Source organism: Mustela nivalis, assembly GCF_964662115.1.
Source record: "Mustela nivalis genome assembly, chromosome: 16".
In the NCBI taxonomy this organism is placed as follows: domain Eukaryota; kingdom Metazoa; phylum Chordata; class Mammalia; order Carnivora; family Mustelidae; genus Mustela; species Mustela nivalis.
The window spans coordinates 40,570,058-40,591,560 of record NC_139035.1 but is presented as its reverse complement, the minus strand read 5'-3'; the positions used below and the strand labels follow the sequence as shown (position 1 = coordinate 40,591,560).

Below are 21,503 nucleotides of genomic sequence, written 5' to 3'. Positions count from 1 at the left end.
TAAGTGTAAAATAACATTTTAAAAATTTATACCTATTTTTCTTTTTACACTTGCATTTAATGATTGGGTGTTTATGTTCTATTTTTATATAAATTATTTTTGTCTGTAGGTTGATTCTTTTTTATGTGAAATATCATTGTCCATTTTAAAATTCTGTTTATTTTCTTATTCTACTTATAAACTTATTTTCCTTGTAAAATTGAAAGAAATGTTTTCATCTGTCATATTTAATATATTTTTCTTGTTAGCTTATATTTTATCATTTCATTTTTTTTTAAAGATTTTATTTATTTATTGACAGACAGAGATCACAAGTAGGCAGAGAGGCAGGCAGAGAGAGAGAGGGAAGCAGGCTCCCCGCTGAGCAGAGAGCCGATGTGGGACTCGATCCCAGGACCCTGAGATCATGACCTGAGCCGAAGGCAGCGGCTTAACCCACTGAGCCACCCAGGCACCCTTATCATTTCATTATTACTTCCAACTACACATGTTTAAAATTTTTATGTATTTGAGATTGTCAGTCTTTCCCTTTGCCATATCTTTTGCATCATTTAACCATCATTAATTTTAGAATGAATTTCAGAGTGAGTTTTAGAATAAGTACTCTATCATCCATTCAGTTTTTCTATACAGTTGGAGCCACTTCTGGTTTCCTTTCGTATACCATTGAACACATTTCCATTACCTGCACTTTTGCCCTTTAAAAAACACTGTTGCTCAAAATAATTTAAAAAATAAAAAAATTAAACAGAAATAAAAATAAAAATACTGTTGCCTTATAACATGTTTGACTAGAGTCTCTCATTGATCTCGTTATATTTCAGAATGTATTTTTGCTACTTTTTCTGTGTTTCAAAATCTTACTGGAATATATATTGAAACTGATTAATCTTATGACGCGACTTCAGAATTCTAGTTATACCACTTGCTGGTTGCTTGTTCACCAGTTTAACTCTAAGCTTGGGGATAATATGAATATCTGCCTCGTTAAATTTTTTTAAAATTAAATGGAAAAATTCCACGTAAAGTCATTTAGCACACTTTCTATCTCCACGCTTTGCATAGGAAATGCTAGAATCGTATTAATTATTATGCTTAGCTTGAGGACAAATAGCCATTTTTACAACTTCACTGTAAGGTGGAAAGACCACGATTTTTCTATACTGAGCATCGACGAAAGCGTCACTGTCACTCAATCCCAGGACCCTGAGATCATGACCTGAGCCGAAGGCAGCGGCTTAACCCACTGAGACACCCAGGCGCCCCGTCACTGTCACTCTTAAAGGTGCCCAAGCTCCAAGCCTCAGCGCAGCCCGGGGAGGGGCCGGCCCCGTTGCCTAGGAGATGGGGGACGGGTCTGGAGTTCAGAATCTTTGCTACCAGTAGACGGGCACTTCCTGGAGGCGGGAGGAGGCGAGGGCGCGGCGCCCGACGCGACGTCCAGCAGCCAATCAGAAAGCAGGGCGCCCATTCAAATTGCGGCCGCAGAGGGAGCCGGCGGTGCGGGTTGTGAGTGGTGTGGACGTCGTTGGGGAGGTCTTCGCGAGTGGGGAACCCTTCAGAGGGGCGAAGTATCCATGCTGTAGGGGCGTGCGGGCGCCTTCCGTACCGGTGACCGCTGAGGTGCGAGCGGAGGCCTTATAGCGCGGGGTCTCCCACCGGCCCCCGAATCCCGGTCGGCGGCCAGGGGGTCCCCGAAGGACGCGCGCGGGCGGCTCCTCTGTGGGGACCCGGAAGCCGGACGTCAGGACCCCTCGGCCCGGGCCTCACCCACTGAAGTCTCGCCCAGTCGGTTGGCATTAAGAGGTACACTCGCTGTCGCAGCCCTCGGAGTGGCTAGCGGGGAGAACCTTCCACGGGGATCTTTCGCTTGTGGTCGTGACTTAATGTCCTTCTTTCTGTTCGTTCCACTCCTCTTTAAACTCCGGTGGCAAAACGTCCCAAACAAAAAGCCCCACCTGTTTGCGTAAGTAGCAAATAGTTTTTAGCTGCGGTAGAATTTCCAGAATCTTGTCTTGCCTTTAAATTTACTTCCATAAAAGGAACGTTCTGTACTTTTAGTTAAAATGTGGAAGGAAGATGCTTATATCCTGGCGGTTTTGTTTTTGTTTTCTCTTTTTGGGGGGCGGCGGCGGCGGTGGTAATGATTATTACTTATGTAAAACTTTAAAAGACTTACTTAAAAGTTAACTTCTATTATTTTATCCCTGCATAGCCGTATCTATGGAATAGTTTGAGCAAGTGTCATTTTACAAGTGAGAACCAAGCGTGCAAAGTTAAAGACTTGTTTACATCAGTAGTACACAGTTCGGTGCAGAGTTGTCGAGAAGCCAGGCCTTTTGGCTGTCACAGCAGTTCTTTTTCTTTTAAACCATTAGTGCTGCATATTGTTGACATATTTACCGACACACCTGTCTGCTTTGTTGTCTAATTGCTAGAGGGCAAGCTGTCTATTTACCTAATCTTGCATAATTTTTCTCAACAGAAGCAATTAATTTACTTGTTGTAGTTATTTATTTGGGAATACTCTGTTTTGCGACCCCTCTCAAACTAATCTCCACGAGGCATCCCTGTAATTAACATACATTCAACAGGTGTTATGGAAATGCTTTATCCAGTCTTGGATTTAGGTGCCAGGGTTTCTGTTAGTCCCTCTCCTAATCTGCAAACAGGGAGTACTCAACTAAAAATCTTTGTGACATGCAGGTTCCTCCCCCCCCATCTTACTGTGTTAAAAGACACGTAACATGTATCCTCTTACCTTCTTTTACGTATACATTTTAAAGTGTATATCCTTAAATACATTCGTGTTGTTCAGCTGTCACTAACATCCATTCCCTAATCCTTTGTCATACTGTAAATCTGAAACTCTGTACTTATTAAACAACAACCCTTCATTTTCCCCTGGCTCCAGCCCCTGGCAACCACCATTATACTTTCTGTCTTTATGATTTTTAACTACTCCAAGTCCCTCCTGTGAGTGGAATCCTCCAGTATTTGGCTTTTTGTGACTTATCTCATTTAGCTTTATGTCTTTAAGGTTCATCCATGTTATAGCATATTGCAGAATTTCTTTTTAAGGCTGCATAATATTTCGGTGTCTGTAAATACCACATTTTGGTGAGCCCTTCATCCGTCCATGGACACTTGGGTTGCTTCCATATTTTAGGTACAGCAAATAATACTGCTATGAACATGGGTGTACAGATGTCTCTTCAAGACCCTGATTTTAGTTCTTTTGATTAGATATCCAGAAGTAGAATCTCTAGGTCATATTGTAATTCTATTTTTAGTTTTTTTAGGAACTTCCATGCTGTTTTCCACAGTGGCTGCGCTTTCACGTTTCTGCCAGTAGCATACAAGGGTACCAATTTCTCCACATCCTCACCAATACTTGTTTTTTTTTTGTTAGTAGCCAGCCTAATGGGTGTGATGTGGTATCTCATTGTAGTTTTGATTTGCTTTTCCCTAATGATTAGTGATGTTGAACATCTTCTTATGTGCTTATTGGCTATTTAAATATCTTCTTTGATATGTACTGTTTACATCTTTTAAGTCACTTAGTATCTTTATCCTGATATCATGGAAAACTGTGTATTTCTTCTAGACTAAGGAAATGGGAACAGGGTCTTGTCAATAGTATCTATCAGAGGGCCTGGCATGTAATAGGGACTCAGTAAATATTTGTTACATAATGATTATAAGCTCTTTGAAGGCAGAGATTTGTGTGAAGTTGCTTAGGAGCAGTATCTGAGGAGGAGACTGTGATTTATTCTAACATATTCCTTTGGGAAATTATTTTCACAGTGGAGAGTTCTCGTATTTTTTAATGTCTGTTTATAGTCTTACAATCTAATTTTTTTTTTAACAGTTTAGCAGATAATTGGAAACTTACACATAAGATATGGCTGGAAGTCAAATGAACATCTAAAGAAGAGCTTCGCTTCTTCATCAACACTTTTTTAAAACAACTTGCTGCCACAATGTCAGTATACACCACACATAGTAGAAATAACAGGGATATCCTTGGTATACCTTCTTCCCAAAAGAGTTCATCACTGAATGTCCTCACCCATAGTAGCAGACGTAAGCTGCATTTGAATTCGGATATGTCAGAATGTGAAAATGATGATCCGTTATTGAGATCTGCAAGTAAAATCAGAGACATAAATTGTACTTATGTGATTTCAGCCTGTAAAAAAACAGGAGAGGTTCCTCTTACCCCTGACCCTGTAGGTAGATTGACACTTCAGAGAAGAGTTACAAGGAACAAAGAATCATCTTCACATGGCAGTGAGTTGGGAGACTCAACCGAAAAAACTGCAGAGACACGTCTTACATTACAGCGTCGTGCTAAAACAGAATCTGTGGGAAAGTGGAGAACAACTCAAACGGATTCTGTGGAAAAGGGGAAAACAGCTCAAACAGATTGTGTAAAAAAGTGGAAAACAACACAGAATGTGGGAAGCCCAACAGAAAACGATTGTGCTTCCCGGGAAGTGAGGAGAAAGGTAACAGTTGTAAATAATGATAAAGACTCTTCTGTTGCACCTTTTGTACCTTTAGCAGAAGGCCCAAAAGACGTTGAAATGATGAATGATGAAAAACACAAAGAAACGTCTTCTGCCCTTCTTGGGGCAAATGAACATGTTGCACTTCAATACTTAAGTAATAGAGCACCCACTGATACCCAGAGTCAGACTAAAGTTGTTCCATCCAGACACTTGGCAACAAAGCCTCTTCAGAGCAAGTTGAGTATCAAAGTGTCAGGAACAGGAAACTTACATCAGCGAAGTACTGGGAAGGATATGGCAAAAAATTCAAATAAATTTGAAAGCTTAGAAAAAAGAACACCTACGAAATACATCATAGGACACAAATGGACACCAAAGTGTGGCACGCCACAGCTTATGAGCCCAGCAGCATCGACACCGAAAAATAGGGTGCCTGGCCTCCAAGTTCAACAAAAGCCAAGAGGTTCTCTTCTAGCAAATGAAAGGGAAAGGTCACAAGAAAATACACTCCCTCTTGAAGAGGAAATGGCAGGTCGGAACACTTCTATAGAAGCAGACTCCCTAAAAGTAGAGAACAGTCAAGTGACAGTGGCAATACGTGTGAGGCCTTTCAGCAAAAGGTATGTTACACCTTTTAAAATCTAAGGCCAAACTTCTGACATGTAATGTGTCTCATTCCTCTCTGCCTTTGGAAAGTGAGTGCATTCATGCATCTTCAAGCTTGGCACTGGCATTTCTATGTAGAGAGAACTTTTGGTTTAGTTGTGTAACCCTCATTATTTTTGATGATTGCATATAAAATTAAAACATGGAAATCACCATCTTTTGTAAATGTAAATTTCTTTAGATCTGCTGCTTTGAAAACGTTGGAATGACTTAAGTGTCTAATGCAGTCTGCTTTCACATCTGCGATGTATGGTGGGCTCTTCTGTGTTTCCCTTAAAAAGAGCACTTATTAGGTCACTTATTCCACAAAGAGGTCCTTCCAAAATCCTGTCCAGCATATTATCATTCCCATCGTCTTCTCTGATAGATAGTAGTTATATATCAGATATATATATATATATCTAATAAATGTTATAGATAGTTATATATCAGCTATAGATATCTAATAAATGCAGTGATGTATTAGATTTGAGGTTGATAGTAAAAAATCTCTCTCCAAAGTGGTTGTGGGTGAGATAGTCCCATATTACAGGTAGGGATGAGAAAAATGAACATGACAAAATGTGAATGTGGCATTTAATTATTTTTGGATATTTTGTGAGGTGACTGCAAAAAACCTTCAAAGTTAGTTGTTAACTCTGTTGTATATCTAAGCAAGATGTGACAGGATATGGTGACCCCTGCTGTGGGGGAAGGAACCCCTAGTTCGAACCTAAAGGGTCAGTAATTAAAAGCAAGTTATAGGGTGCTTTAAAGCCTGTTAGTGAAGATGCGGGGTTTGTGATAAGTGAGAAAACTGAGAGTGAGTTGGCCGGAGAGAATGGGGAAACCTCAAAGACAGGCCTCAAGGTTCATGATAGGACGAGAGGCAACAGAAGGAACAGAGGTGGTAAGAGTAAACTCCACGACAGACGACTACCCACGATGGATGACGACTAAGTTCTGAAGAGAACTTAGTAAGGGGCCAAGTGCCTGAGTCCAGACTCATCAGACAAGCCATGTAAACTGGGCTGATGGCAGGGGTGGTGGAACACTTGTCACATTGAAGAAGCAGGTTGATTCCAGGATAAATTCTGATCTAAAGCAGAGTTAGGGGCAAAAAGGGACATCTGGGGCCAGGCAAGGACTGTTAATGTTTTTCTGCAGATGCAGAGTAAGTGAAAGATTTCCACTTAAGTCTGATAGAAGAAGCATGCACATGAAAATCCATGATTTTAAGGGAGATCATCTAACAGAGGGGAGAGCTTTGTATTAACAGTAACAATAGGCAGTAGCCCAAAGAGATTTATGATTGAGACTTAACTGAGTTTGTTGAAATTCTGTTTGCATTTCACGCCAGCTTTATGTAGATCTGCATCTCTGAAACTTCTCTATAATATATTAAAAAGTTCCTAGATTTGGACTGAAGAGTATAGATAGATTATAATGGTGGGATGGGTGAAGGGAGAGCTCAAGAGGAAAAGGAAAAAGATGGAAAATCCTGTAAAAGTAGGGTGATTTTTCAGACAACAGATCTGGGACTCCATTTTCCCTCTAAGGAGTGACCCTGGAGCTGTAGGGAATATGTATTTGGAAATACATGTTAGCTGGTCTACATTTTCCACATAAAACTAAAGAATTATCTTGCTCTGGAGGTATGTTGTGTTTAACTTGTTTTGAGGTTCTTGTTATATTCTATGGGATAATACTCAAAATAATCACAGTAACTTAATATTTTTCTTTGTGCTTCTTCATAAAGAGAGAAGGTTGAAAAGGCATCCCAGGTGGTCTTCATGAATGGGGAAGAAATAGTTGTGGAACATCCTGACATGAAACAAGTTTATAATTTTATTTATGATCTTACATTCTGGTCTTTCGATGAATGTCATCCCAACTATGCTAGCCAGACAACTGTTTATGAGATGCTAGCTGTACCCCTCCTAGAACGCGCCTTTGAAGGCTATAATACCTGTCTGTTCGCTTATGGTCAGACTGGCTCAGGAAAATCATATACGTAAGTATTTTTCCAAGTACAGTTATTGAAAATGTCAAACTCTTTGGTGAGAAACAGTGTGGTGTTAGAAAGAATGTAGTTTTGAAACTACACAGGTCTGGGCTCAAATCTCATCCATTTTATATACTGGTTCTGCAAACTTAGGCACGTATGTAACCTCTGAGCTTCAGCTTATGCGGGAGATGCTATTTACTTTGTAAGTGTCATTGGCCCATTTTACTGTACATATGTCTTGTGTAAACCCAAATCTGGAGAGGTTATTTTATAAATATGATTGTGAGAATTAAAAGTAGTCAACTAATAAATGGTATATGTATATTAAAGGCTCTGCTTGTACTTTCTCACAACTCTCTGAATTAGATACCTCTTATTTATTTCCATTTTATAGAAGAGGAAATTGAGGTTTTCTGGGGTTAAGTACCTTGTTTAAGGTCACAGAGCTAATAAGTGGTGAGATCAAGATTTGAACTCAGGAAGATCTGACTTCAGAGACTAGGTTATTAGATATTTATAATGTGGTTTAATTAGCTTGTTTCCCATTCATCCCCCAACCCATTTCCCCAGAAGAATTTTTAAAAACCACTAATTAGTTTTATCCCTATTCACCTCTGCCATTTATTATGTATTTTCCAGGATGATGGGACTTAGTGAAGAACCAGGAATAATTCCAAGGTTTTGTGAAGACCTTTTTGCTCAAGTAGCCAAAAAACAAACTCAGGAGGTGCGTTCTCTTTTGTAAGCCTTCATGTTAGACTAGGAAACAGTCAAATCAAATTAAAATCAGAGTCATCACCTCTAAGGAAATAATGGAAGATGCAATTTTAAGTTCTAACTCATTCTCTTTTGAAACAGTGGTATGGAAGAGAGGTTGGAGATTCAAAACTTTGGAATGAATTCCCCTCGATGGGCAGTGATAGAAGGATCATCTCTTCTGTCTTCTCTAGCTTTTTCAGCTATATTACTTTTATGTATGTGTAGTGGCTTATAATGTGGCAGTTATGTACCATTACATGTTTGTAGTCAGGCAGATACACAGACTCAACTAAGGACAGTAGGTAGAAACTTCAGAACAACATGAAGCAGAGAGTAGTGAAGCTGGAGTTTAAACCCAGATTCAGCTTCAAATACCATGCTCTTTACACTGCCCTACACCTGAAAATTGGTACTAGCTTCCCTTTTTTCTTATTCATTCATACATGGAGCCAGTATTTACTGGATATCGGCTGTTTGCCGAGCATTCCATTAGATCATTTTCCCCCAAATTTGCTTCATCATAAGAATTACCAGGAATGTGTCAGGGGCAGATTTTCACTTGTGTGTTTGATCATGTGTGATTGTGTGTGTGTGTGTGTGTGTATGTGTGTGTGTGTGTGTATGTGTGTGTGTGTGTGTGTATACACTTGCTAAAAAAATCTCTTCAGGAGATTCTGATTTAGTTGATCTGGGCTACAGCTGAGAATTTATAGTTTTCTTACTACACTATACCTAGTGATTCTTATGATAAGGGAAATTGGAGAAATGCTGTGCAAGATTTGGGAATATGTAGTTAAAAGTCCCAGTTTCTGTATTTAAGAGAGTATAACGGAAAAATGAGTCAGTAAATAGCCAAGCACAATCAACTTAATGCTAAATAAATGAAAGCAAATACTATAATAGTGTAAGAACAGTGTGCTTTGAGAATATTTAAGACTAGAGGAAGCCACGTGTTCTTAAATGAGGGACAACTGAGCTTATTTTTGAAGGAAACAGAGCAGTTATTAGCTTGGTGAAGAGGCGGAAGGACATTCCAGGCAGTGGGAGCAGCACGTGCAAAGCTTTGAAAGCAAGAAAGTAGGGAGCCTTTGGGAATCTATAAATTGTTTACTTTGCTTTAAGCATGGAATTTGAGAGTGGAGGGTGATAAGAGATGAAACCAGAGAGGCAGGCAAAACTCAGCTTGTGAATGACTTTATGACCCCTGCATCTAGGAATTTAGAAAGCTATGGAAGGATTTTAAGCAGGGAAATCAAATGATCACCTTTGCTCTTAAAAAAAAAAAAAAAAAAAGATAGCTCTGGCTGCAGTGTTGAAAATGGATTGAAAAGAAGTAAAACTGGATGCAAAGAGATCAGTTGTGGGACTTGTAAACTCTAAGGAAGGCATGACAGGGGCTAGATTCAAGTAGTGACTGTAGGATTGAACATTTGAGAGATCTTAGTAAGTAGAGCTTCTTTTCTTTTCTTTTTTTTTTTTTTTAAGATTTTATTTATTTATTTGACAGAGATCACAAGTAGGCAGAGTCAGGCAGAGAGAGAGGAGGAAGCAGGCTCCCTGCTGAGCTGAGAGCCGGATGTGGGACTCGATCCCAGGATCCTGGGATCATGACCTGAGACGAAGGCAGAGGCTTTAACCCACTGAGCCACCCAGGTGCCCCCTAGAGCTTATTTTTTTGGAGAAATGTCAATTCAAGTCCTTTGCCTGTTTTTAAATTGGGTTGTTTGTCTTTTTGCTGTTGGGTTGTAAGAGTCCTTTATATATTCTGGATCCTAGAACCTTATCTGTTATATAATTTGCAAAAAATGCAAGGATTTTTAAAATAAGTTGCGTGTTGTGTTTCTGTTTGTCCTACTAGGTCAGCTACCACCTTGAAATGAGCTTTTTTGAAGTGTATAATGAAAAAATTCATGACCTTCTGGTTTGTAAAGGAGAAAACGGGCAGAGAAAGCAACCAGTAAGATTAAAACAATTTATGACCTGTTTTTAATTTGCTTTTATAGATGCGTATGGTTATGCTAGTACTCAACATGATCTATATGGCTTGCATTTTTACTAAAATTGCTATTATATGGTAGCAAATGCTTGGGATCTACAGTCTAAATGAGTAAATAAATAGTAAATAAACTAAACATTATTGCTAATGGGAATTAAATTCATTATTAAATTTAGCCTCTTTTAAAACAAATACTGTATCAAAATTTAAGATAAAATATGTGTTTTAAGATTTCATTAGACCACTTAAATCAAACACTAAATCCCTAAAGCCAAAAAGCAGTAGAAGTTTAAAAATTGTTTTGTTATTATAGAATATGTATCTTATTGGGTTATTTAGTAAATTGGTATCTTATACATTATATTTTCTGTGAAATAATAAGTTGCACAAATACATAATTTTTTTTAAAAAACTGCTATCAAAATATAAAATTTGAGGAGTACCTGGATGGCTCAGTTGATTAAGCATCCAACTCTTGATTTTGATTCCGGTCATGATCTCAATGGATCTCTTGGGATTGAGCCCTTCATTGGGCTCTGAGCTCTGCAGAGCAGAGTCTGCTGGAGACTCTCTCAGCCTTTGCACCTCACCCCCTATCTTGCGCATGTTCTTTCTCTCAAATAAATAAATAAAGTCCTTTCTTTAAAAGAATGTAAAAATTTTTAATTTTGATAAGGACCTTGGAGAGCAAGAAAGTAAAATCAAAAGAGGTCACTTGACTTTCAAAGTCAAGTCATTCAAAGTCATTGTGGCTATGCTGTTGGTAACATCAAGAATCTTAAACTTGGCTTTTCTTCTTTGACTTAAATGTATTTTAAATTTCTGGTTACAAAGTTTAAAACAACCTGGAAAAAAATTAACTGAAATTTGCTGAACGTATTTTATTTTAAAGAGATATTTAAGAGCATAGAGATAGTAGCTACTGCAGGTCTTAAGAATAAAGAACTAGTAAGATATTTGATGCTACAGTGAACTGTGGCATCTTGTAAATAGTTTGTGATACTGAAGCAGTATCTTAATGCCTTACAGTTTTGTGTTTGTGAGAACCTTTATATTTATCTCTGGGTCAAGTAAAGGCAAATCTCTTTGCCTTAAACTCCACATACACAAGAAAAGACCATTTAAAATTGTGTTTTATATGAAATATTTGCTATGTCCTTAATAATACTAATGTTTGCTTCTATTAGCTGAGAGTAAGGGAGCATCCTGTCTCTGGGCCGTATGTCGAAGCTCTGTCAATGTAAGTGTTTGGTTCAGTGAAAACAAGGAGGAGACAAGTAATGAATAGAACAAATGTTGTTCTCATTTGCCTTCCCGACTTTGAAACACTGGATAACTATTTAACATTCACCCTTAATATTATTCCTTTAATTTTTCCTCTCTTTCCAACTACAGCATTAGCTGCTTGTTTTTGTGTTTGTTTATATCTTTTGCAGCACCTGTAAAGTGCCTGGCATGGAGTGTTAGTTATACTGTGTGTGAGATATTTGATTTTTCTCCTTATCCCCTTTCCCCATTAAGTTAAGCCTTCCCTTTCTAGCTGCTTTTTCTATTACTTTAAGCTGAAGAGGGGAGAAGGTGCTAAGATGAGTTTAGTGTTGAGAGTGTGAGACATGCTAAGAGTCATTTACTTTATCTTTCAACACCCCAGATGCCTTCTTAAAGAAAAGGGAAATTGCATAGGTATGGATTTGGCTCCATTCAATAATTCTGGGATTATGTCGCGACCTATACATACTAGCATACCCACCCCCACGTATGCCAAGTATAGGTTTTGGTCTCACGATTTAGACTTGAATATTATAATATTAAGAGCTAAACTGCTTCATTAATAAAAGCCATACTTTTTGGTAAAATTAAAACATTTGCTATCCTTTAAGAATGGAGACAGTGAAAGATTGTGTGAGAGCCAGTATAATAATATCTATGAATTATTCAATTGTGGTCTTCAGAAAGTAATTACGTAATTTAAACATTATTATTATTTTATGAGAATAAGAAGGTAATTATCAGTAAAAACAATTTTGTCTTTTTCCTTTTTAAAAATAGGAATGTTGTCAGTTCTTACTCTGATATCCAGGTAAGACTGATTGTATTTTATCTTCTTTCCACTACATAGAAAGATCATAATCATAAGTATTCATAAGAATATTTCTCCTTAACTGCTACTTGCATAAGTAAATCTTGTTAATTCATTATGAGCTGATTTTGTTTGTTAAACTTCAATCAGAGGAATTACTCTTCTGAAGTAAAAATAAAAATTGACTACCATAGCAGCTTAGCGTTATTGAAGTAGTCTTTTAAAGGTGTAATTTCCTGATTCAAGTATTTGTGATGGAGGCAGAGTTGAAAATGGGAATACAAATGATTAAATTACAAAAATTTATTAGTTTCATTTTATAAACAGTTTATAAAGTGTGTATATGTTGCCAAATGCACCTACTTAATTTTGTTGTTTCTTAATTTGTTCCAATAAATTTTAGTTTGCTGTTCTGACCTCCCTCTCTTCTTTCTTGTAAGAGTTGGCTAGAGTTGGGAAATAAACAAAGGGCAACTGCTGCTACTGGTATGAATGATAAAAGCTCCCGATCGCATTCGGTTTTCACCCTGGTAATGACCCAGACCAAGGTATTCTTTTTATTGATTATTTTATTCTTTAAATCAAAAGTAAGAGTATGGTAATATAAATATATAACATAATTGGATTTTAGTATACACAATAACAGAATGACTTTTGTAGAGATGGCAGTATTTTTATTTTACTGTTTGAAAAATCAATAATGTATGATTATTAATTTATGATATTGATATTAATATGATAAGAATATTAATGTATGATAATATGTTTATAATACATGGTATTTGTACAGTATTTGGAAAAATGTATCAGAAAGTCAGAGATTTTTAAAAATTCAGCCATAGGTTCCACTATTCAAATAAAGCCCCTCTCAATATTTTAATATATAATATTTTAGTTGTTTTACAATCACTCTTAAACAGATTTACAAAATCTTCAATAATTTTATGCCATTAAAATTCTTTATCAACTATCATTTTTCATAGCTGTATAATATTACACAAACGATTCCAGTTTCTCTGCTCTTGGACATTTATGTTGCTTTTAAGTGCTTTGCTCCTTTGGGATGCCTGGCTGGCTCAGTCAGAAGAGCATGTGATTCTTGATCTTGGGGTCATGAGTTCAAGTCCCGGGTTGAGTGGAGAGATTACTTAAATAAATAAATAAACACCTTGCTTTTTTTCATGCTGTGATAAATAACATCTTTGTACATTAAGCTTTTGCTCTATTTATGGTTGTTTTGTCAATATAATTGGGTAGTTGTGAGTTTTTATCTCTTTAAAGTCATTTATTTTGGCATAATGCAAGCATTGCTCCATGTATTCTTGAATGTTTATTATAAATTATTAATGATCACACTTTTGGGAGAGGACAGTTTCAAAAATAAATGAGTGGTTTGTAATCTTGTCTAACCTTCCATTTCAAGACTTACACTGATAGCAAGTCATGGAAGAACTTATGACCTATTATTTTAATGTCTTTTTGCTACAGACGGAATCTGTGGAAGGGGAAGAACATGATCACAGAATAACGAGTCGGATAAACCTGATAGATCTGGCGGGCAGTGAGCGCTGCTCCACAGCTCAAACTAGCGGAGATCGACTGAAGGTAAATATGAGGCTTTTCTGGGACACCTGGCTGGCTCAGTCAGTGGAGCATGTGACTCTTGTTCTCGAGGTTGTGAGCTCAAACTGACGCTGGGTGTAGAGATTACTCGAATAAATATAATCTTTAAAAAATATATAAGAGGCTTTTCTTATTTTAATGAAACTTACTTAACTTTTAATTCCCCAAGGCATTATTTGTAGGAGTTTGCAAACTAAATATACTTAACAACAACAAACAAAACCAAAAACTGTCTATCTGCAGTTTATAGAGGACACTGCTGTGGTTTAAAGAGAGATCTTTACTTTTGTGGTCGTGTTTGCTTTTCAAAGAAAATTAGTAAATTTTGAGTTGTAAGGAAGTTGGTAGTTTATGGAAGAAAATATTGACTTGGTAATTATATGAGGGAAGGAATGTATTTTGTGAAATGAATGGATTGCTGAGCAGTTATTTTAAATTAGATGTTTTTTCTCGTACACAGGAAGGTGGGAGTATTAATAAGTCTTTGCTGGTGCTGGGAAAGGTCATATCAGCTCTTTCTGAACAAGCAAACCGAAAGAGAGTATTTATTCCTTATCGTGAATCTGTTCTTACATGGCAAGTATCTTTGGAAATACAAAGAATTGTATAAAACATAGTGAACACTCTGGGGAAAAGAATGATAGACTGACTTCATGTAGCCTTGGGACCGAGAAGTGGTTAGCCGTGTGACTCCCAAGACCAAACTATGCGGATTGAATCTTGGTTCTGCATCCTATAAGCTCTGCGACTTCAGGCAAATCATTTAATGTTCTAGTCTGTTTCTCCACCTGTAAAATGAGTATAATAACAATATCTCCCTTGTAAGGTTATAGTGAAGATTAAATAATTACTACAAAACTGTTAACACGTAGTATGTGCTGTATTAGTATAAGCAGCTGGTACTACCCTCACTGTTTTTAGTGCTTCATGTTTGAGCATATATGATACCACCAAACATATTGCTGTGTGTAAAAAGTGAAACCATTTTGTGTGGTACCCACTGACTAGCATTTAAGTGTTCAATAAACATTTTGTTAATGAGTATGTTTTCATTAATGAGATACATTACATTCAAATTGGATCTGTATAGATTTAATATCCAATTGTGATAAGCATGGATATATAACTCTGATAAGGGCTGCCTCTTTACTTGACAGCCCCGATGCAGGGCTTGATCTCGGCACCCTGAGATCATGACCAGAGCCAAATCAAGAGTCGATGGTTAACCGACTGAGTCACCCAGGCTCCCAGACCGCTGTGTGTCTTTATAATTGGTTTATAGGAATGTAGTTGTCACCTGAAAACATTTAAGGGAAAATCTGATTTTTTTTTTTTTTTGGTGCCTTTTGGAAACCAAGAATAGTGAAATTCATTCTGCATTAATAAAGAAAAGTGATTTAGTCTCATACTATCTTTTTTCCTCTAAAAGAAGGCTTTTGCATATAGTAGAAAACAATTTTGTTTATATGCCCATTCATCATTTTCAGTATTTATTGAACACTTGTTCCTAAAGGTTGTGGCAGCATTGGAAATACAGAGATGGCCAACACACATACTTTCTTTCCTGAAGTATAGCTCACAGTCTAGTCTGGGAAGTGGGAAGTGGTATCTCACTAAATATTTGATGGTTAACCGTAATTTAAATCTTTTCCCCAGTTACTGTTTCATGAAACAATATAAAAAGTATAAGAGAAAACAATGTTCATGAGATCTAAAAATAACTACAAATATCACAAAAGTTCTGAATGGTGGTGCTCATTGTGGGCTCAGTCCATAGAGCATGTGACTCCTGATCTCAGGATCGTGAGTTCAAGCCCCACACTGGGTGTAGAGGTTACTTTAAAAATAAACAAATAAAAGTCCTGAATGGTATAGGAGTGAAAAATATAATACTGTATTATATATGCTATTAGTTTGTTTTGTTCTTTCTACATAAGTACTGCTATTAGGTTGTAGAAACAAAGTCTAATTATGACTTATTTTCCTTGAAGGCTGTTAAAAGAAAGTTTGGGTGGAAATTCAAAAACTGCAATGATTGCTACTGTCAGTCCCGCTGCCAACAACATTGAAGAAACTTTAAGCACACTGAGATATGCCAGCCAAGCCCGTATGATAGTCAATATTGCCAAAGTAAATGAAGATCTGAATGCTAAGTTAATTAGAGGTGAAGATTTCTCTAAACATTTAATTACTTTATAACAGCTAAATCTCAAATATTGTTTCAGTCATGAAAATATGCAATTTAAGAAAACTAAAGATTTTTCTTTCATACCTACTTATAATAGACACAAGACCTCATTCTACAATGATGGTGGAAGAGAGGTGGAAGGACGATGGGAAATAGAATTAGGAAGGGGAAAACAAACAGAAAAAGAAAACAAAGAGTGGGTAAAGGGGAAAGAGCGAACATAGAAAAATAATCTTACAGACTGAGTCATAGGTGTGTGCAGCAGAATAATACCGTGATTTATTACTTTTCCTCCTACAACCTTTCCTCCATTGTCATTCTGTTTATCAGCTCTACTCTTGCTTAGTTCATTGATCTAAAGGATAGTGATCTAAAGGCTTGAGTTTCTAGCATAGGCCTAATTTCATTTATGCTCAGTGCTACTTTTTCTGTATCCCCTGGGAATCCTGTTTAGGATGAACTTGAGTACCTGCACGGAACCTTGGTTTGTGCAGTTTTCTCTTTGCTTATGTGAAGCTACCAACTTTTCATAGTCCTTTGTCCTCTGGCCCTTTTGAGCTGCAGAGGATGAATGGTTACTTCAGAGGAGCAGACCAGAGAAGAATGAATTTACTGTTACCATGGTCCATTGTTTCCCTTTTGGATTCCCTCTTTCACAAATAGGGCTACATTCATTAAAAATAAGTATTCTGAACTCCAGCTTGAAAAATCTTTGATTTTTATCCATCATGTCTTTATGAGTAAGGTTTGCCTTGGGACAATCCTGGTTCATGTCTCTTGCATTAGTGTGATTAACAATGTGCTTCTCAAAAGTGTCCCTCTTTGAACCATACATGATATGGCCATACTACTTATAAGGGGGGAAATTCATTAAGATGGGAGCACTTTTTCAGGTTAAGGCTAAGTAGAAATGTATACGTAATGTAAGTAAAATAAAATTGATTTCCATAAATATTCTATTTTATTTAGTAATATTTAAAACTTGAAATAAGAAAATTGGAGGATTAAAGCTACTGTGGTAATGATTATATATCAAATGTTATTAATCATGCACCTTTTTACATATTTAGAATTGAAAGCAGAAATTGAAAAGCTAAAAGCTGCTCAAAGGAACAGTCGAAATATTGACCCTGAACGATATAGGCTATGCCGGCAAGAAATAACATCCTTAAGAATGAAACTGCACCAACAGGAGAGAGACATAGCAGAAATGCAAAGGTGGAATATAGCCAATATTTTAGATGTCTGTGTGTTACCTGAAATCATTGGATGGGTGGTGCTGGGATTGGTGGAGAGGGAGGACTTTAGGAAGGATCTGTGGCTCTGTTTTCATACTTTCTGTATGAATAGAGGAGTCCATCCCCAGACCATCATATTTTAAGTATTCCTAAGTAGTTTCCTAATCTTTATTTATTATCTTTAATTCTCAATCTTATGCATCTGGATATTTTTAACTGTATTATTCTGTTTGTCTTTGGAAAGAGCATGGAAAGAAAAATTTGAACAAGCTGAAAGAAGAAAACTTCAAGAAACAAAGGCATTACAGGTATCATTTCAACTTTCTAAACTGATTTGAAAATTAAATGAAGATGACAGTAAATATGGAAATGGAATTTCTCAAATATTCATTGCATACTGACTCTATATGGCAAGCAATACCATAAAGAGAAATAGTATAAGAAAGTGCTGAGATCAAGACTCTGATATACTTAGAGCCCATAATTATGTTGGAAAATTAAAATATAAACAAACCATCTAATTCTGTTCACTTCGGTTCAACAAATATTAAATGTTTTTTTTCTGTGCCAGGCCTGGGGGAGGCCAAGGTGAATAAAATGTAGTTTTGGCCCTCAAAGAGCATGTAATTTAAAGGAATATTTACAATGTAAATAGGTGACTGAAAGGCAGTGTGATCTGACTAGGTTGAACCATATGATACTGCCATTTTTTAGGTAAGAAATGAACACCGGCAGAGTCATACGGTTCAACCTAAGGCAATGAAAAGCATGTAAAAGGAAGAGAAGCAGGAGACAGGAGGGAGTAATTAACTTGGATGAGGGTGGTTGTTAAGGAGGACTTCAAAGAGAAAAGGACAACTAAGCAAGATTTTGTTAGGCTACCAAAGTCAAGATTTCTTTTTTTAAAATTATTTATTTATTTATTTATTTATTTTTTAAAAGATTTTATTTATTTATTTGACAGAGAGAGAGATCACAAGTAGGCAGAGAGGCAGGCAGAGAGAGAGGGAGAAGCAGGCTCCCCTCTGAGCAGACAGCCCGATGCGGGACTCGATCCCAGGACCCTGGGATCATGACCTGAGCCGAAGGCAGAGGCTTTAACCCACTGAGCCACTCAGGTGCCCCTATTTTTTATGTTTTTAAAGATCTTATTTATTTGACAAAGAGATCAGAAGTAGGCATAGCAGCAGGCAGAGAGAGAAGGGGAAGCAGGCTCCCCGCTGAGCAGAGAGCCTGATGCAGGCCTTGATCCCAGGACCCTGAGACCATGACCTGAGCCGAAGGCAGAGGCTTAACCCACTGAGCCACCCAGGTGCCCCGCAAAGTCAAGATTTCTAAGCAAGAAATCCCATGTTCAGAAGCATGGAAGGACAACATAGCTTGGATGTCCACAGAATTCAGAACTTGTATATTAATGCTGGTGGCAGAGATTGGACTGGAGAGTAATGCAAGATTCAGATCATGACATTGAATTCAGATGACTGGGAGCCAGTGAAGTGTTTGAATGGAAAGGAAGTGACATGAGCAGACTTCTGTTTTAAATAGGGTCTTCTGGTAATGGTGGATTTGAGGGAGGAAAGACTCATGCTGGCTGGGAAGGTTATTCATCTAGGAGTCTGTTACCATGGTGAAGGTAAGAAGTGGTGAGAGCTCCAGTAAGGCAGTGGCAGCGGGAATGGCTAGTGGAGGAGTTGGGTTCAAAAGATAGAAAGGAGGTACAATTCATAGACTCAGAGTGTGTTTTGGATGTGTGTGTATGCTGAAAAAATGGAAAAGTCAAGAATGATGCCCAGGTTTCTGAGATGGGTGCATTGCACTGTAAAATCATGAAGTCACTGTAGTGGTGAAAGAAGCCAGATGACAATGGGTTGAGGAGTGACTAAGGAGATAAGGCCATACAGGTAAACACTGAAAACCTTGAGTGAGAAGTCAGAGAAAGGGGCTGTGAGACCCTGGAGAAGTTTTGTTTGTTCATTTTGGTTTTGTTTCTTTAAAGGAGGGAAGACACTTGAACTTTTTTATAGGAATCAAAACTCCTTAATGGAATGAGGTTCTAAAAGAGATTGGAGAGTATGGGTCAAGGGCAAAGGTATTGGCCGTAAAGAAAATATTTCAAATGACTATAGGCAAAGAACTGTAAGAATTGGGAGGAAGGGGAGAATATTCCTTGGGAAGGTGAGTCCAGCTTCATAGACGAGGATTGATTTGAGTTTTGAAAACTTGGCTTTGAAGCTTGGGTAAGATTTTGTTAGGTAGAAAAAAGGAAGAGTGCATTCTAGGAAAGGAAAATTGTATGAGAGTAAAGGTACAAAAGTTGAAGGTATGCTCAGAAGAAGGTGTGTGGATCAGTTTTATTGGAGCAGCAGTTTGTATGTGGTCATAAGGAGATAAAATGGGAAGGATATGTTATGGTTAGTTTATTGATTTTCAGGCTAAGTAATTTGACTTTTATCTTGTAGGAAGTGGGAAGTGATTGAGAATGTTTGACTGGGGTGTTGACATTTTGAGAATACCCTTTCAGGAGAATTGATTTAGCATAGGATGTAAGATGAACTGAAAACAAGAGAAATAATGTTGACAGGGCAATCAGGCAGCTGCTGCAGTAGTTCAAGTATGAGGTAATAAGGATCTGAACTAAGGTGAGGACAGCAAAGATGCAACAAAAGGAACTGATCCATTCTAAAGACAATCAGTCAGTAAGAAAAGGTACATTTGAGGGTGACAGATTGATGCATGAGAGGGCTCAGCATGGTGAAGGTCAAAAAAAGGCCAACATAACTCTGAAAGTTTAAGATGTGTGATGGTAACAGTCACGGGGGAACCATGAAAGAGAGATTCTAAGAAACCTTTAGTGAGACTTCACGTACAGCAATATTAATGTTTAACATAGACCACTTATTTTAGGTGGATTTAGTAATTTGCTGCCTTTTGTTAATGTTAATTTATTTTCTGACTTCCACTAGAAAGCAGGAATTACATTTCAAATGGACAACCATTTGCCAAACCTCGTCAATCTCAATGAAGATCCTCAATTATCAGAGATGCTTTTATATATGATAAAAGAAGGAACGACAACAGTGGGAAAGTATAAACCAAACTCAAGCCATGACATTCAATTATCTGGGGTACTGATTGCTGATGATCATTGGTATGTTATTCTTCTAGAAAAAAAAGGCTCCTGTTCATTTTTTTAGTAGGCTTCCATATCTTGATGTGTATGGTTTCCTTCACATGAGGCATTCATTTGTACTGATTCTTTGGTGTAATCTTTCAAATGCATCTTGTAGCCAGGAAAAGCAGACATTCTGAGTGTCTTGTAAGGAAGATAGGTTAATTACTATCAATATGAGGATTAGTGTAATGGTATTTCTGTTTTGGTGTATCTGATCTGTTGGTTGAGGGATCATTATTTTATTTTTTAAATGTCACAACTTTTTTGGCAAATACTCTAGAATTTTTTTTTTTAAAGATTTTACTTATTTATTTGACAGAGATCACAAGTAGGTAGAGAAGCAGGCAGAAAGAGATAGAGAGAGAGGAGGAAGCAGGCTCCCTGCTAAGCAGAGACCTGATGCAGGGCTTGATCCTAAGCCCCTGGGATCATGACCTGAGCTGAAGGCAGAGGCTTAACCCACTGAGCCACCCAGGCACCCCTGCTGTGAAGTATCTTATTGTGTACATTTATCTACCTTTTATACTATTACTATCTTTCTCTTTTGTTGATAGATATATGGGTTGTTTTTAATTTTTTGGTATCATAATATTGCTATGCATATTCTTACACATATCTCTTGGTACAAATGTGAAGACTTTGTCTGGAGTGAGTTTCCCAGATGATAAACTCAGATATGAGTCCTTAAATTTTAGCCATAAGAACTTAGGAGGCCTAACCTACCAGACTAGAAAGACACAGCCTTTCTATTTATCCCAATCTGCTATATAAATATTATGATTTTCTAATTATGCTATAACAGTGTATTTATTATTAACAATATATAAACAATAATACTTTTTAAAGCTTGGGAAACACTTTTTTTAAAAAAAGATTTTGTTTATTTAGTTGACAGAGAACATAAGTAGGCAGAGAGGCAGGCAGAGAGAGAGGAGGAAGCAGGCTCCCTGCTGAGCAGAGAGCCCCATGTGGGGCTCAATCCCAGGACCCTGAGATCATGACCTGAGCCGAAGGCAGAGGCTTAACCCACTGAGCCACCCAGGTGCCCCTAGGAAACACTCTTAAATTATATCTAAAACTACCTGAGATATTAGATTGTAGGATATGTTCTTATTCAACTTTACTTGGTAATTTCACATTGTTTTCCAAAATGATTATGAATTTTTACTTCCACTGGCATTGAGAGTATCTATTACTCCATATCCTTGTCAAAACTTGGTACTGGCAGACTTTAATTTATGCCAGTCTAGAGAACATGATATGGTAATCTCATTGCAGAT

The 21,503-nt window shown here is 37.4% G+C and overlaps 1 protein-coding gene across 2 annotated transcripts in view; it reads left to right on the top strand.

Moving 5' to 3' along the window:
* Positions 1-1,453: 1,453 nt before the first annotated feature.
* KIF14 (kinesin family member 14) overlaps positions 1,454-21,503 on the top strand; it is a 52,804-nt gene continuing 32,754 nt past the window's right edge. The window contains exons 1-14 of one of the 2 annotated variants that reach the window (XM_082701768.1): positions 1,454-1,806; positions 3,872-5,134; positions 6,919-7,173; positions 7,807-7,894; positions 9,785-9,883; positions 11,110-11,162; positions 11,972-12,002; positions 12,443-12,550; positions 13,491-13,607; positions 14,086-14,201; positions 15,617-15,789; positions 16,884-17,031; positions 17,296-17,359; positions 20,015-20,199. In XM_082701768.1, coding sequence (XP_082557894.1) covers positions 3,984-5,134; positions 6,919-7,173; positions 7,807-7,894; positions 9,785-9,883; positions 11,110-11,162; positions 11,972-12,002; positions 12,443-12,550; positions 13,491-13,607; positions 14,086-14,201; positions 15,617-15,789; positions 16,884-17,031; positions 17,296-17,359; positions 20,015-20,199 — 2,588 coding nt within the window. In that variant the 5' untranslated portion in view covers positions 1,454-1,806; positions 3,872-3,983. Of the gene's footprint in view, positions 1,967-3,871; positions 5,135-6,918; positions 7,174-7,806; positions 7,895-9,784; positions 9,884-11,109; positions 11,163-11,971; positions 12,003-12,442; positions 12,551-13,490; positions 13,608-14,085; positions 14,202-15,616; positions 15,790-16,883; positions 17,032-17,295; positions 17,360-20,014; positions 20,200-21,503 lie in introns of both variants that reach the window. The other variant, XM_082701767.1, reaches the window with a different exon arrangement.